The sequence below is a fragment of the Anastrepha ludens genome, chromosome 5 (genome assembly GCF_028408465.1).
Source record: "Anastrepha ludens isolate Willacy chromosome 5, idAnaLude1.1, whole genome shotgun sequence".
NCBI classification, from domain to species: Eukaryota; Metazoa; Arthropoda; class Insecta; order Diptera; family Tephritidae; genus Anastrepha; species Anastrepha ludens.
In genome coordinates this window covers 93,542,402-93,555,036 of record NC_071501.1, presented here as the reverse complement: position 1 = coordinate 93,555,036, position 12,635 = coordinate 93,542,402, and the positions used below count along the sequence as shown (strand labels likewise).

General features: G+C 39.8%; 1 protein-coding gene across 1 annotated transcript; it reads right to left on the bottom strand.

Moving 5' to 3' along the window:
* Nucleotides 1-178: 178 nt before the first annotated feature.
* On the bottom strand, nucleotides 179-7,684 carry LOC128864987 (poly [ADP-ribose] polymerase tankyrase-1). Its single transcript, XM_054104819.1, has 4 exons — nucleotides 6,536-7,684; nucleotides 2,770-3,284; nucleotides 1,940-2,696; nucleotides 179-613 (listed from the first exon to the last, which is right to left on the bottom strand). Exons 1-4 carry the CDS (start codon nucleotides 6,765-6,767, stop codon nucleotides 279-281), a joined length of 1,839 nt encoding a protein of 612 aa, XP_053960794.1. The 5' UTR covers nucleotides 6,768-7,684; the 3' UTR covers nucleotides 179-278.
* Nucleotides 7,685-12,635: the final 4,951 nt, after the last annotated feature.

The window sequence follows — 12,635 nt, the reverse complement described above, 5'->3', positions numbered from 1 at the left end:
CGATACGAACGACGGCAATACCAATTTGCTTTCAATTTGCAAAATTATGCCACAAAATATATTTAAATGGGTCGGCCATTATTTACTTAAGACTCTTAAGTCTTAGAGGCTGCCCAACTTTGCACCCTTTCAGACTTTTGCGGATAACAACGTCAATATTGGCAATATATATTAATTTGGATTTGCATACAAATATCACTCTGAAGCCGTATTTAACCTTAAAATAAATGTATAATCTACTGCCTTAAACTAATTCTACAGCCTTACTTATTACCTTGCTAACCTCCACCATCCATATTGCAAGCGTTTTTCATCACAGATGCGCAATCATCGAACTCGAATAAATATTTTTGTAAAATCTTTGGTATTCCCAATAAATTGATCATTCGCCTCAAACTTGACTCGCGCTTCGTTGTTGGATATCGTTGCCTCACAGCAACCGAACTATTAAGTAGGCTTATAAGTTGGTTTCTTATCACAATGCGAGCGAGCGATTGAAGGGATAGAGGTGTACCACACAGGCGAAACATTTCCATTTCGAAGTGACGACGCTCGGTGGTCCAATTGTTTGGGAATGGGGGGCGCAGGCAAGGGAATTTAAAATCAGCATGAACTGGAAAGAGATCCAAATTAAAAAAATATATATACATATGTACTAGGTTGTTCAATAAATTTTGCGATGCGATAAGGGAGGACGTTGTTACTAGCCTATTTTTTTTGTTTGTTTTTTGTTTTGTTATGTTGGTCACTCTTCATATGAACGCATGCGAAGTTTCACTTCAAACTGTCAATTCATTCTTGGTTCGATGTGTCACAGCATTTTCTACAATGGAAAAAATCAAGTATCCTGCAGTGATTGAATTTTTATTTTTGGAAGGTTTAAAAGCAAAGGAAACTTATAAACCAATGTTGGAAGTGTATAAGGTCTTTTCGCTATCATTAGTACAGTCGTAAGAAGGGTTACTGAGTTCAAACGTGGTTTTGCAAGCCTTGAAGATGATCCAAGCAACACCAGAAATCGTAGAAAAAATACAGAATATCGTATTGGAAAATTGTCGAGTGACCGAAAGAGATTTAGTAGAAGCTCTAAGCATCTGATTGCGCAGTGTAAGCAATATTTTGACTGAAGTATTGCCTTCAAAAAGCTGTGTGCACAATGGGTGCCGCATTCGCGCTAGCAATGAAACAAAAACATATTCGAATGCTACTTTCTCAGCCACACTTAGAGCATTTTCAAGAAGATAAACTGGATTTAGTGCGTCGATTCATCACTATGGATGAGACTTGGGTCTCTTCTCATGATTCTAAATCAAAACAAAAGATTAAAGAGTGGTGTGAGTCTGGTTCTTCGGCTCTGCACGGGTTTGTGTCCAGAAATCGGCCAAGAAGCGTTAGCATCCGTTTTTTTTTTTTGATGTGACAGGAATTTTGCTGTATGCATTACTTGCAAACTGGTAAAACAATAAATTCTGAATATTATGGCAAACTTTTGGACCAGCTGACGGAAAAAATTCAGTTTGCAAAAGAATTAAAATTATTTTTCATCAGGACAGCGCACCGTGTCACAAGAGCATTTTGACAATAGCTAAAATCCATGAATTAAAGTTCGAGTTGTTGGAACGTCCACTGTATTCACCAGTCTTTGTCCCTAGCAACTTCCATCTGCTTTCAGACCTAAACAAAATCATGTGTGAAAAACGTTTTTCATCAAATGATGGGATCATAACAGCTGTGGAAGCGTATTTTGCTGGAATTCCAGATTCTCGCATCAGGGATGGAATTCATAAATTGGAGTCTCGTTGGAACAAGTGTCCTGAGGTTCAGGGACTATACTGAATATTGAAAGTGTATTTCAAACCTTAAAATCGTGTTTTTCTCATCGAAACGCAAAACTTATTGAACAACCTAGTATAGTGTTATTTTGGCGTCTAGTGCTCACCCAACAACTTGGCGAATTCCAAACAGCCGCCAACACTCGTGGCGCGCAAATTATTCACAACATGATCGCGACACACCTGATATATGTCCACTCCCTCTTTGACCAAAAACTCAGCGATATCGAATTTGTTTAGCATAACTGCACGTGCCAACGGCGTCTGACAATAGGGAATGTAACACGACCATGAAAGGGAAGTAAACGACGCCGACATCCACCTGCCTTCACTGTGCGCGAACAGTATGCGGGCGATCGGTTTGAAATCCTGCACGGTGTCGATGTATTGCACAGCAATGAGTAGCTCATTTTCCACACAGTCGACTATTGTAGCACCTTGCGATTGCTGCACAGCAGCCACACGCAACAATAACTCCAGCATGTCGGTCTTCTGGCTGAGTATCGCGAGTAGAATGGGTGTAACGCCATCTTTGTTGCGCACATTCAAGCTGTCGCCGTGACTTATCAACGTCTCTGCCATGTCGGACATGTTGTGACGCACGCAATGATGCAGCAGGTAATGGGAAGTGATGCGGCGAGCGCCCCGCTGCAACAATCGTATGGTCAGTGGCACGTTGTTCTGCAGTACGGCATAGTAAAGAGCGCTGCGACCCTCCTTGTCCTGCAAATTGATGCGGGCACCGCGTTCGATAAGTGTGACCGCAACGCTATCCAGATCAGTGATAATGGCGCACATCAGTGGCGTCTGATCGATGTCATCCGTTTCGTTGATATTCGCATTCGTTTGCAATATAATATTGGCCTTAAAAGATAAGCGTATTTTTTTGTAAAACAAACAATGTAATTAATCTACAAATGTGGCCGAATAATTTTACCACTGCCGCCGAATGATTCCTTATGGCCAAGTGTAAAGGTGTCTCTCCCGTGTTGAGTGTTTTTAAATTCGGATTAGCACCATGTTTGAGAAGCAGGTGCGCAACTTCAGCATATGCCACGCCCACGTGCAGTGGTGTATAGCCATCACTATTGACTGCATCCAATGTTGCGCCATGCGAAATCAGTATACGCACACACTCCACATGCCCACATGCGGCCGCATAGTGCAGAGGTGTCATCAGAAGAGCATCTACCCGATGAGTATCCTGTTGGTGGCCACAAGTAGGCGAGATTGCGTAGGGCTCATTCATGCGGGTGATAATGGCACCGGTACGTTCGAACGTTTTGGCATAATAGTAGTAGAGGGAAGTGTCCTCGGCATCCTGGGCAACATCTTCTGCACCACTTTGATCACAATCGTTGCAATTTTCAATGAATTCATCCTCCCATTCTAGATTATCCATACCATCTGGGGTGCACTCCGTTTCCATTTCGCCAAACGAGTTTGAACGGTCTAGTCGATGAAAGAAAAAAAAAAACAGAATGCAATGGTATAAGAATATAAAGAGAAGAAAGTTTATGATGTTAATAACATCCGTTTAATAGAAATAAAGCGAATGAAAAAATATCCATGCAAGATAAAGAACAATGCTAAAAGTCCTAGGTCATACTTTAGAACAGGAATAAAATCAATGACTTATTGCCCAAGCAGAACTGACTGGAATTGCACAACTCATTTCTTAGAAAAGCGCTGAAAATATGGAGCTGCATTTCTTTAAGTGCTATTTCGAATACCTGTTGGTCCCAGTACAATAGATGGAGGACTCAGAAAGTTCTGGGGACTCCACGCCATTCAATTTGCAAACAGGTAGCTGTGTTTACCGGTCATTGGACGATCGGAGCACATGTGGAAACAGCTGGAGTTACCATTTCACCCCCATTGCAGAAGCTGGTACCTTTCAGAAAAGGAGACTATTAAGCACTTTCTCTGTAAATGTTCGGGCTTGGCAGCTAGACGATTAGGGTCACTGGGTGTTCCTTTCTTCTCCTTTCTCCGAGGGCCTGGTGCAGTGCGCCAACCTAAATGCAATAAATCCTCTCCATTACATCAACAGTTCTGGTTGGCTGTAGATATCTGCCTGTTGGGCGTCTCAATGTTATCAAAACCATTTCACCTACCCACCTGCTCAAGAATAAACTCTATTTTTCACGCTCGCGATTGAGGCCAGCTCTAATTTCTATCCAATTTACCAAACAAAGTATTCCTAAATGCTCTCACAACATGATATGAAGGGAAAGTAAGGGACTTCAGTTACAATGGCATTGCTGCGGACATGAAAACATGGATAAACAGGCGTCAGATTCGTACTAGCCCTGTCTAGAAAGAAAAGCAGAACTATCGTAGGTATACTGACAGGCCACAATTTGTTAGCGGCACACGCATACAAGATGGGAATTGCAAACAAAGATAACTGCAGATTTTGCAATGATCTATAAGAGAGGGAAACTCTTGAACACCTTCTATGTTCTTGCCCTGCATTAGCTAGAACCCGAATGAAATATTTAATACAATATGAGAGATTAGAATGTACCTCGGGGTTAGAACTTCAGAGCTTACTTAGATTCATAAAAGGCGCAGGCTTATTACAAAAAGCCTACTACAAGGAAGCGTAAGGGTCAAGCTCCAGCGGGTACCACTAAGGACCAAAATATATTAGGTGATGGCTTTCAGCCAGCCAGGTCTACCTAATCTAAGGGACTTCAGTAAGAACTTTATTTCATGCCTCCATTGAAATGACGGTAAATGGTTTTGAAGCCTTCCGTGGTTCGTGGCTTCGCACGTATTCTCTTTTTTGGGTGTTTCACCGAGCTCTTTTTCCAATTTGTGTCAGCGTCTTAATGTTGTTCCGCAGGAGAGACCAATAGGTTTATAGCGCCTCCGAATGCCAGATTAATTTTATGAGAACCTTTTTCATAGCAGAAATACACTCAGAGGTTGGCCACTGTGGGTTTTTCGAACTCGAGGCAACCGAATAGCAGTCACATACAAGCCCACTTGGCTACGAAGGCCACCAAAAAATAGTCTCATGATCTTAAACTAATCCATCTAGAGGCTAATTCACCTCACAAACGTGAAATTTCTCTATAAAAAATTTTGTTTTCAATAAAGCCATAGCTATTCTGGCAATGTAGGGTGTGCTGCTTGCCATTAATCTTCCGAAGTAAAAGTCCATATATCTTTCTCACGCACAGATATGAAATGCTGTTGTTGTTCGTCTGATCATTCTTTACAGTTCAGTAGCTTACTCCGTACACTTATTTGCATGAGATATATATATATATATAATTGGCGCGTACACCCTTTTTGGGTGTTTGGCCGAGCTCCTTCTCCTATTTGTGGTGTGCGTCTTGATGTTGTTCCACAAATGGAGAGACCTACAGTTTCAAGCCGACTCCGAACGGCAAATATATTTTTTTATGACGATCTTTTTCATGGCAGAAATACACTCGGAGGTTGAATATTGCCTGCCGAGGGGCGACCGCTATTAGAAAAAACTTTTTCTTAATTTTTTGATCTTTCACCGAGATTCGAACCGACGCTCACTCTCTGAATTCCGAATGGTAGTCACGCACCAACCCATTCGGCCACGGCGGCCGCCCGCTATTATTGATTTCAATACTGGTTCCAAAGACTCGAGTGCACTGTTGTTGTGTTAGTTGAGCGATTTATCAAAAAATGTTCCATAAAAGCCCATCAAAGAAGTCATTCGATAAGGAGCCGCCCTATATGAAACCTCTTATTTCTACTAGAATTAGTGCAATACCACTGTTTGTCATTTCACACAAGTATTTAAATTTTGCGTTGTTAATAAATTCAAACTATGGCGATAACTGAAAAATTTGCATTATTGTTAAAAGCCATTGAAATTCTGCACTGGATCGCAATAATGTTTTTTTCTGTCCTTCCTAAATCGGCTTAACTACTCTTGGCGAAAATTCTAACCTAAGTACGCAGTAATTTTGGATTAGCGAATTTATTTTCCACATTACCGGTTATTTTATTATCAGAAATATTACTGACTTTTGTTACCGTTTCTAGTAGCCGGCACTTATGGTCATTAGTAATGCTGCCAACAGCATGAAACCCACGTTTGAATGTTTCTGTCGCATCACAAATGCAAAATATCAAAATGGTAGAAAACATCTCCCCTGAATGCATCTCTGCCATGAAAAAGTGCCTCAAGTGCCGTTTCGTGGACATATACAACTTTGTCTCCTCCATTTGCCAGACCACACCAAGTCACGCACTCCGAATTGGAGAAGAAGCCCGGCTTTAAGTATTATTAAGACCAGAGCAAAGAAAAGGAAATTTCTACATTTTGTAAATATTAACTTCGAGCCCACCTAAGGAAACTTTATTTTCTAGAAAAAACCTTTTGCGGCTTTTAAAATTCATAAGTTTTCTTCTATTTCTTTGTTTTCTTGAGTGAATGGTGGATTATATGTAAATCCTTATTAGGTGCTGAGAAACCATATGGTCGTATTCCTGAGCGCACATCATCACAACGGATTAGTGGTGGGCTCCTTATGAATTCTAGCTTCCACCCGTTCAATCGCCACTGCGTTGTGAACAAATAAATATTTGCAACAATTCATTGCTTGATGAGTTGCATGGACTACTTGATACACATATCGATTTTTTCTATACGTACATATACATATACATATATGTTGCAATATACATACACACTCACTAATACTCACTTCTGTTAAATATATCCAAGTCAGGTTCTTCACAGGATTGTATTAACAGCTCGAGGATCTCGGCATCACCAACCAGCGCCGCAGTACCAACAGCTGTGCGTCCGCAAATAGTGGACACAATGGTTGCCCTGGCACCCTCCATCAGACAATCGAGCACACCATGAAAGTTGCCCGTCTGTACTGTGGTCAGTAGCCGCTCGTTTAGTTCGAAAGTGTTTATAGGTGAATGCATTGCATATTCTCTTCGTTTATTTTCTTAAATCAGTTACTTTTGTGCGGTTGTTGCTTGTTTTTTTTTATTCTGTTTTAGTTAGTTTTATATATTGTATTTAAAAAGCGAAAAACTATGGAATGAAATACAATAGGCGAAATTAGAAGAAAAACTTAATGTTCACAGTTGTGTTGTTAGATTGACGTTTAGTTCTTTCTTAATGCCGTTGTGCTATACTCTGCCTCACTTGGCTTCGCCGAGAATCGGTGGTCTTGACACTCAGATTTGCTGCTGCGCAATCAAAAGTCGGCCTAAATGGTATGGGTGTTAGGTAACCCAATCCAAAAAGGGTGGAAAACAACTGATAAGGGTGTCTTTCCGATTAGTGAAGAATGTGTGAAGCAGAAAATAAGGAAGACCGACCGCATTGGAGTATCTGTTATTTGTTTACATTCAAGGCACGTAATATGTACTTTAGTCATGAATGAGTGAAATGAAAGAATAGTAAGTAACACAAAAACAAAAAAAAGAAAACCAGGAAACAAACAGTAAGTGGGGATGTATGTTATTAGCAGCTGATTAATATTTCTCTTGTTGTCTCTTCCGCTACCCTCTTCAGTTGAATAAGTTGAGAGTAAAAAGTTGGTCGAAGAAAGCTTGAATAAACAGTTATGCCTTATGACTCCTAAATGTATGTTTTAATATTGATGCTAAATTTGACACTGAAATGAGTTAAGTAGTAATTAGTTTAAGAATAAAATTTAGGATAGAGACAAAGATGAAAAAAGGATAAAGGCAAAAATGAAAATAAAATAAAAGTGCAAGAATAAATATAAATTTTAAAGTAAAGATGAAAGTAAATTTAAATGCTTAAAAGCAGGGAAATGGTGAATATGAATACGTTGACAAAGAAGATAGAGAAAGATAAGGAGAGATAGAGATACAGATAGAGAGAGAGATAAAGATGAAGATAAAGATAAAGGTAAAGATAAAGCTAGAGATAACGATAAAGATAAAGATAAAGATAAAGCTAAAGATAAAGATAAAGATAAAGATAAAGATAAAGATAACGATAAAGATAAAGAAAAAGATAGAGATAGAGATAGAGATAAAGATCGATACGGGCCGTATCAAGACTAATTAGAGATTACTCTCACATGAAAGCCTTCCGTCGCTCAGCTGGTCATTTTTTGACAACGCGCTTGAAGAAAACTAGACTCACAGATGAGACAATTTTCACTGTTGAAAAAGTTTTTAATAAGCAAAATGACCAAATCTATGCCAAAACTTCTAAAGACGTAAAAAATGTTGTTCCAAGAGTTTAGCGTGGACAGCATCCAGCTACCGTAATGGTTGGGTGGGGAGTGTCTTGTAAAGGTGTTACATCTTTTCATTTCTGCGAGAAAGAGGTTAAGGCCGGGGTAAAAATGTACCAGAAAAATGTCTAAGAAGGCGTGGTAAAGCTATTGAGCAGTGCTCTCTTCAATGGAGAGCATTGGATCTTCCAGCAAGATTCTGCTCCAGCCCATAAGGCAAAAACCACCCAACAGTGGCTAAAAAACAATAATCCTGGGTTCATAGCCGCAGAAGATTGACCGTCTGGATGCCCAGATCTGAATCCATTGGACTAGAGTTTGTGGTCAGAATTGGAGGGCACGGCCTTTCGAAGGCCTCACAGAAATTTGGAGATTCTCAAACAATCTTTGGTTCGAGCATATCCATGGAAACCGTGCGGGCCGCAATAGCTGAATGGCCCATTCGTTTGAAGGCTTGTCTATAGGGTCCAGCACTCGAAGTGTAACCAACTTCAGCTTCAGCTGTTTGTTAGTTGGCTAAATGTCAGTCCAGAGTATTGTTTACAAGCGCGCGGAAGCATTTTGCCGAGATTAAACGCGAAAAAAGAAAATCAGTAATAGGTTTCAAACGTAATAGTGTGATTGCACTAAATTTGCGATTGTGAGCTCGAGCATGTTAATGTAAAAAAAGTTTTTGTTTATCGCACCATTACTCGTTATAAACGAGTAGGCTTATAAACGAAAAGATTTATTTGACCGACCGCTCATACGAGCAGCACCCGCCATAGATGATGGTTTGGGCCGCTGTAACCGGAGATGGGTGCTCTCCAACCATTTTCATCGGGCCTGACGTGAAGGGAAATGCGAAATATTATCGGAAAAGTCTTCTAGTTGCTTTGAAGTCGTGGGCAGTCAAACATTTCGGTGGCAGACCATGGACGTTTCAACAGGACTCAGCACCGTCTCACAAAGCTCGAGTGAACCAAGAATGGCTAAAAAATAACGTGCCGAAATTCGATGTATTATTCTCTTTGGGCCATTTTGGAGAGCAAGGTCCACACTAAAAGATTCACCAGTCTCGAGGGAGGCGCTGAAAAATGTCATTGCCCGCGAGTGGGCCAAAATACCTACAAGTCACATTTGGGCAGCTTGTGATTCGTTTCTGGACGTCTCAAGGCCATAGTCAAGGCAAAAGGTGGTCATATTGATCAAAAGTGAATTGATTCTTAATTTTTTATTATTTTCACATTTTTTTACTTTGAATTGAATAAAAGTAACTTTCCAAACTAAATTTATGGTCTTTTTATTTGGTTACACTTCTAGTGCTGGACCTTGTAAAAGCAAATGGAAAAATTTCGAATGAAAATTTAAAAATTAGTCCCCCTATCATAAGACTTATAATTTTTGCAAATGACGCCTTACGTTAACCGTATTTGACATTTGTGGCAGCTGTAGTTTGCAAACATACAAGCAATGGAGTAGGTAAAGATCAAAATAAAGATTTCCAGCACTCAAAATCTTTTTTTTTCTAATTTAAAAAGAATGTCGAAAACAATTCGATATTTTTGACCAGATAGTGATTATTTGATGATCTTCAAAATTTAAATTTTTGTAAACTTTTCTTAAAAATTAAGGAAAATATCAAAATAGTTAATGGGAGATTTTAAAAACAATGCATACCTATTAAAAAACTCATTATTTTACCCGAAACTGTTCGCCGTGAACTATCAAATAATAGAGAAGCTTTCTTTTACCTCTGAATATATTCTACTAGAAAAAGGTTTGCATAACAATTACATATTTGCGGTTTGGAGGTAACCAAAAACGGTAAGATCCTTCACACAGTAACATGACGCATACCCAACACTGGAGGAGGGAGGACAAAAGCCTTTTATAGAACCAGATAAAATTGTAGCTTATCGGACACAGAAGAAATATTTCTTACTGAATAGTATTTTTATGGTAATAGTTACTTTCGTTTCTTTTCTGAAATTGGAATACAACAAAATTTAATATTCAAACACTGCTAATTTGCGTTGGAACTAATATTTTTTTATATATTTTTTTTTAATAAGGCATTAAATGCCGTTCTATCGATATAATCAAATTTCAATCCAATGCATGCATTTTCATATAGACGAGTGTAACTACATACAAGTCCAGTCATACACATGTATCCCATTTTTCGATAAAGTTAACGGCATACGCAAGTGGATCGTGAGTTGCAATATCCCCTACGGTATCCAATCAAAATGCAATGGGTATTGCAGAGACTTTGAGAAATGCTACAAGTACCCAACAAGCTGCGACTTTGCAGTTCACCTTCCTCAACGGCATTCTTCTCTTCAGGCACGGAAACGTGACTTTGAACAGTGACTTCACCAGAAATACTCATCTTCTCGAAAGCTTCAACCATAGCCTTAATCAACTGCTCTGCAACTGACTGAGGGACTTCAATATGAGCGGTGGATTGAATGGATGCATCGATAACAATATTCTGGCTGCTCTGTTCTGGTTTCTCTTCTGGCTCCTCAGCGGCAACTGGGTCAATGACAATAACACCGCCGACCTCAACTGAATCGTCGACAGGAAGAGCTACGGTGGTGTGCAACAGCAAGCAGCTGCACAAGGCCAGTAAAATAATCGCGATAGTTTTCATGTTTTGGTAAATTTTCACTTTTTGCAAGCACAAATGAAACTGATGCATTGGCCAACGATTCGAGGCTATTTAAACTCAACTGAAGTACGCTGGAAATGAATAAAGATAGATGTTGTAGTGAAGTGGACAGGCACTTCAAGGCAGGTGCCTTAAGTAGAAATGCTGTGCAAATAATATCAGTTCGAATGTTTCCACTTAGACGAGTGCCGGAGTGCGATATTTTTTTTTTATTAAAACATCTACGTAGACCATCAAGTCCTTATTCAAATGCATTTATTTTTATTTTTCTTAGTAAATTTTAGACATGTTAACATAAATATTTACTTTGTTGTTATGATTGTTTATGATATATCACTGCCTCTTTCAGATCTTTTGAGTCCCTTTAAGGATTTAGAGAATGTCTTTTAATTATATTTCTGCCAGGTACTTTAGTATGCACTCCGAGCCCTTTAAATTCATCGTGCCGTCCCTCATTCTAAAAAGATCGTGGTCAAATTAGAGGCCAAGAAGAGTTTGTTTTGGGTTTGATGGAATTGAAAGCGTTATAACCTCCCATCAGATCAAAAACTCTAATATCAACAACTGAGCAGACTGGAGTGGCGATCTGATCAAGGCAGCACATCACACACATCATTAAATACTTGTAGAAGCTCAGACAGTTTGACGGAAGGCTCTATCGCTTGCTTTGTATAGTCCAGACCGGGCCACAACCAATTAAAACCTTTTCAAACATTTGCAAAAATATAGTATTTTTTTAATGGGAGGAAGTATTCCCCAGACATAGAGTTCAAATGCGCAAAACTTGCCGAACAAAACGGCGTATATGTACATATATAATTGGCGTGCACACCCTTTTTAGATGATTGGTCGAGCTCCTCCTCCTATTTCTGGTGTGCGTCTTGATGTTGTTCCACAAATAAAGGGGCGTACAGTTTCAAGCCGATTCCGAACGGCAGATATTTTTTTATGAAGAGCTTTTTCATGGCAGAAATACACTCAGAGGTTTGTCATTGCCTGCCGAGGGGCGATCCGTGTTAGAAAAAATGTGTTCTTCATTTTGGTCTTTCACCGAGATTAGAACCTACGTCCTCTCTGAGTTCCGAATGGTAGTCACGCACCAACCCATTCGGCTACGGCGGATATTACTAAATTGGAAAGTTCAACCTATGGCAATTTCATCGTCGAACTAAAGCGAAAAAATTACACTGACTGGCTAGCTAGAAGCTTTTTCATGGCAGCAATGCACACTCCCGAGAGGCTTCCGATAATAAGGTTTATTGACAAACTTTGAGTGTTTTTTCGTATTCTGAGCATAACTGTTACCGATGGATTTAGCTAGTATCGTATTAGATGATAATAATGACAAAACAGTTGACGATTTTTAACCGTTTGAGCCGTGAAGTATCTAGGCCTAATCCTTGACAGCAAACTAACTGTGTGGATGGAAAGGCGCTTTTGGCAAAAGTTGTGGCCTCTCCCCTAGTGTTGTATTTTGGCTCTATAATACCATAATAAAGCTAATTTTGTTACATGGAGTCATTGTCTGGTGGAACTCAATAGAGATAATGACATCGGTAAAGAAGCTGGAGAGAGTTCAAAGGTCTGCACTCACTGGAATCAGTGGGGCACTTCGAACTACTCCTACTCTAGCACTTAATGTAGTGTTAAATGAGATACCTGTAGACATTGCAAGCAAAACTGCCGCTACATGTACTAAATATAATCAGGCTGAGATGTTCGGGCTTCAGACTCGACTGCACTTACGGACACACAAATATCCTTATAAACTTAGAAACGTATCAGTGTGTACCCTCGCTTAGTCCAAGCGGAACTTTGTCCACCCAAATTCCATCAAGGGAGGAGTGGCCTGGAGAGGAGAGGAATTGGTGAACCTGTTCACGGAATGGCTCGCAGTTGGACGGCAGGGTTGGAGAA

Bases quoted from the DNA above. Each gene is read 5' to 3' on its own strand.
- LOC128864987 (XM_054104819.1), bottom strand. From the start codon at position 6,767: ATGCATTCACCTATAAACACTTTCGAACTAAACGAGCGGCTACTGACC. The intron at 2,697-2,769 runs GTAAAATTATTC...TTATCTTTTAAG, and splicing joins GGAATCATTCGGCGGCAGTG to GCCAATATTATATTGCAAAC. The intron at 614-1,939 runs GTGAGCACTAGA...ATCTCTTTCCAG, and splicing joins GGAATTCGCCAAGTTGTTGG to TTCATGCTGATTTTAAATTC.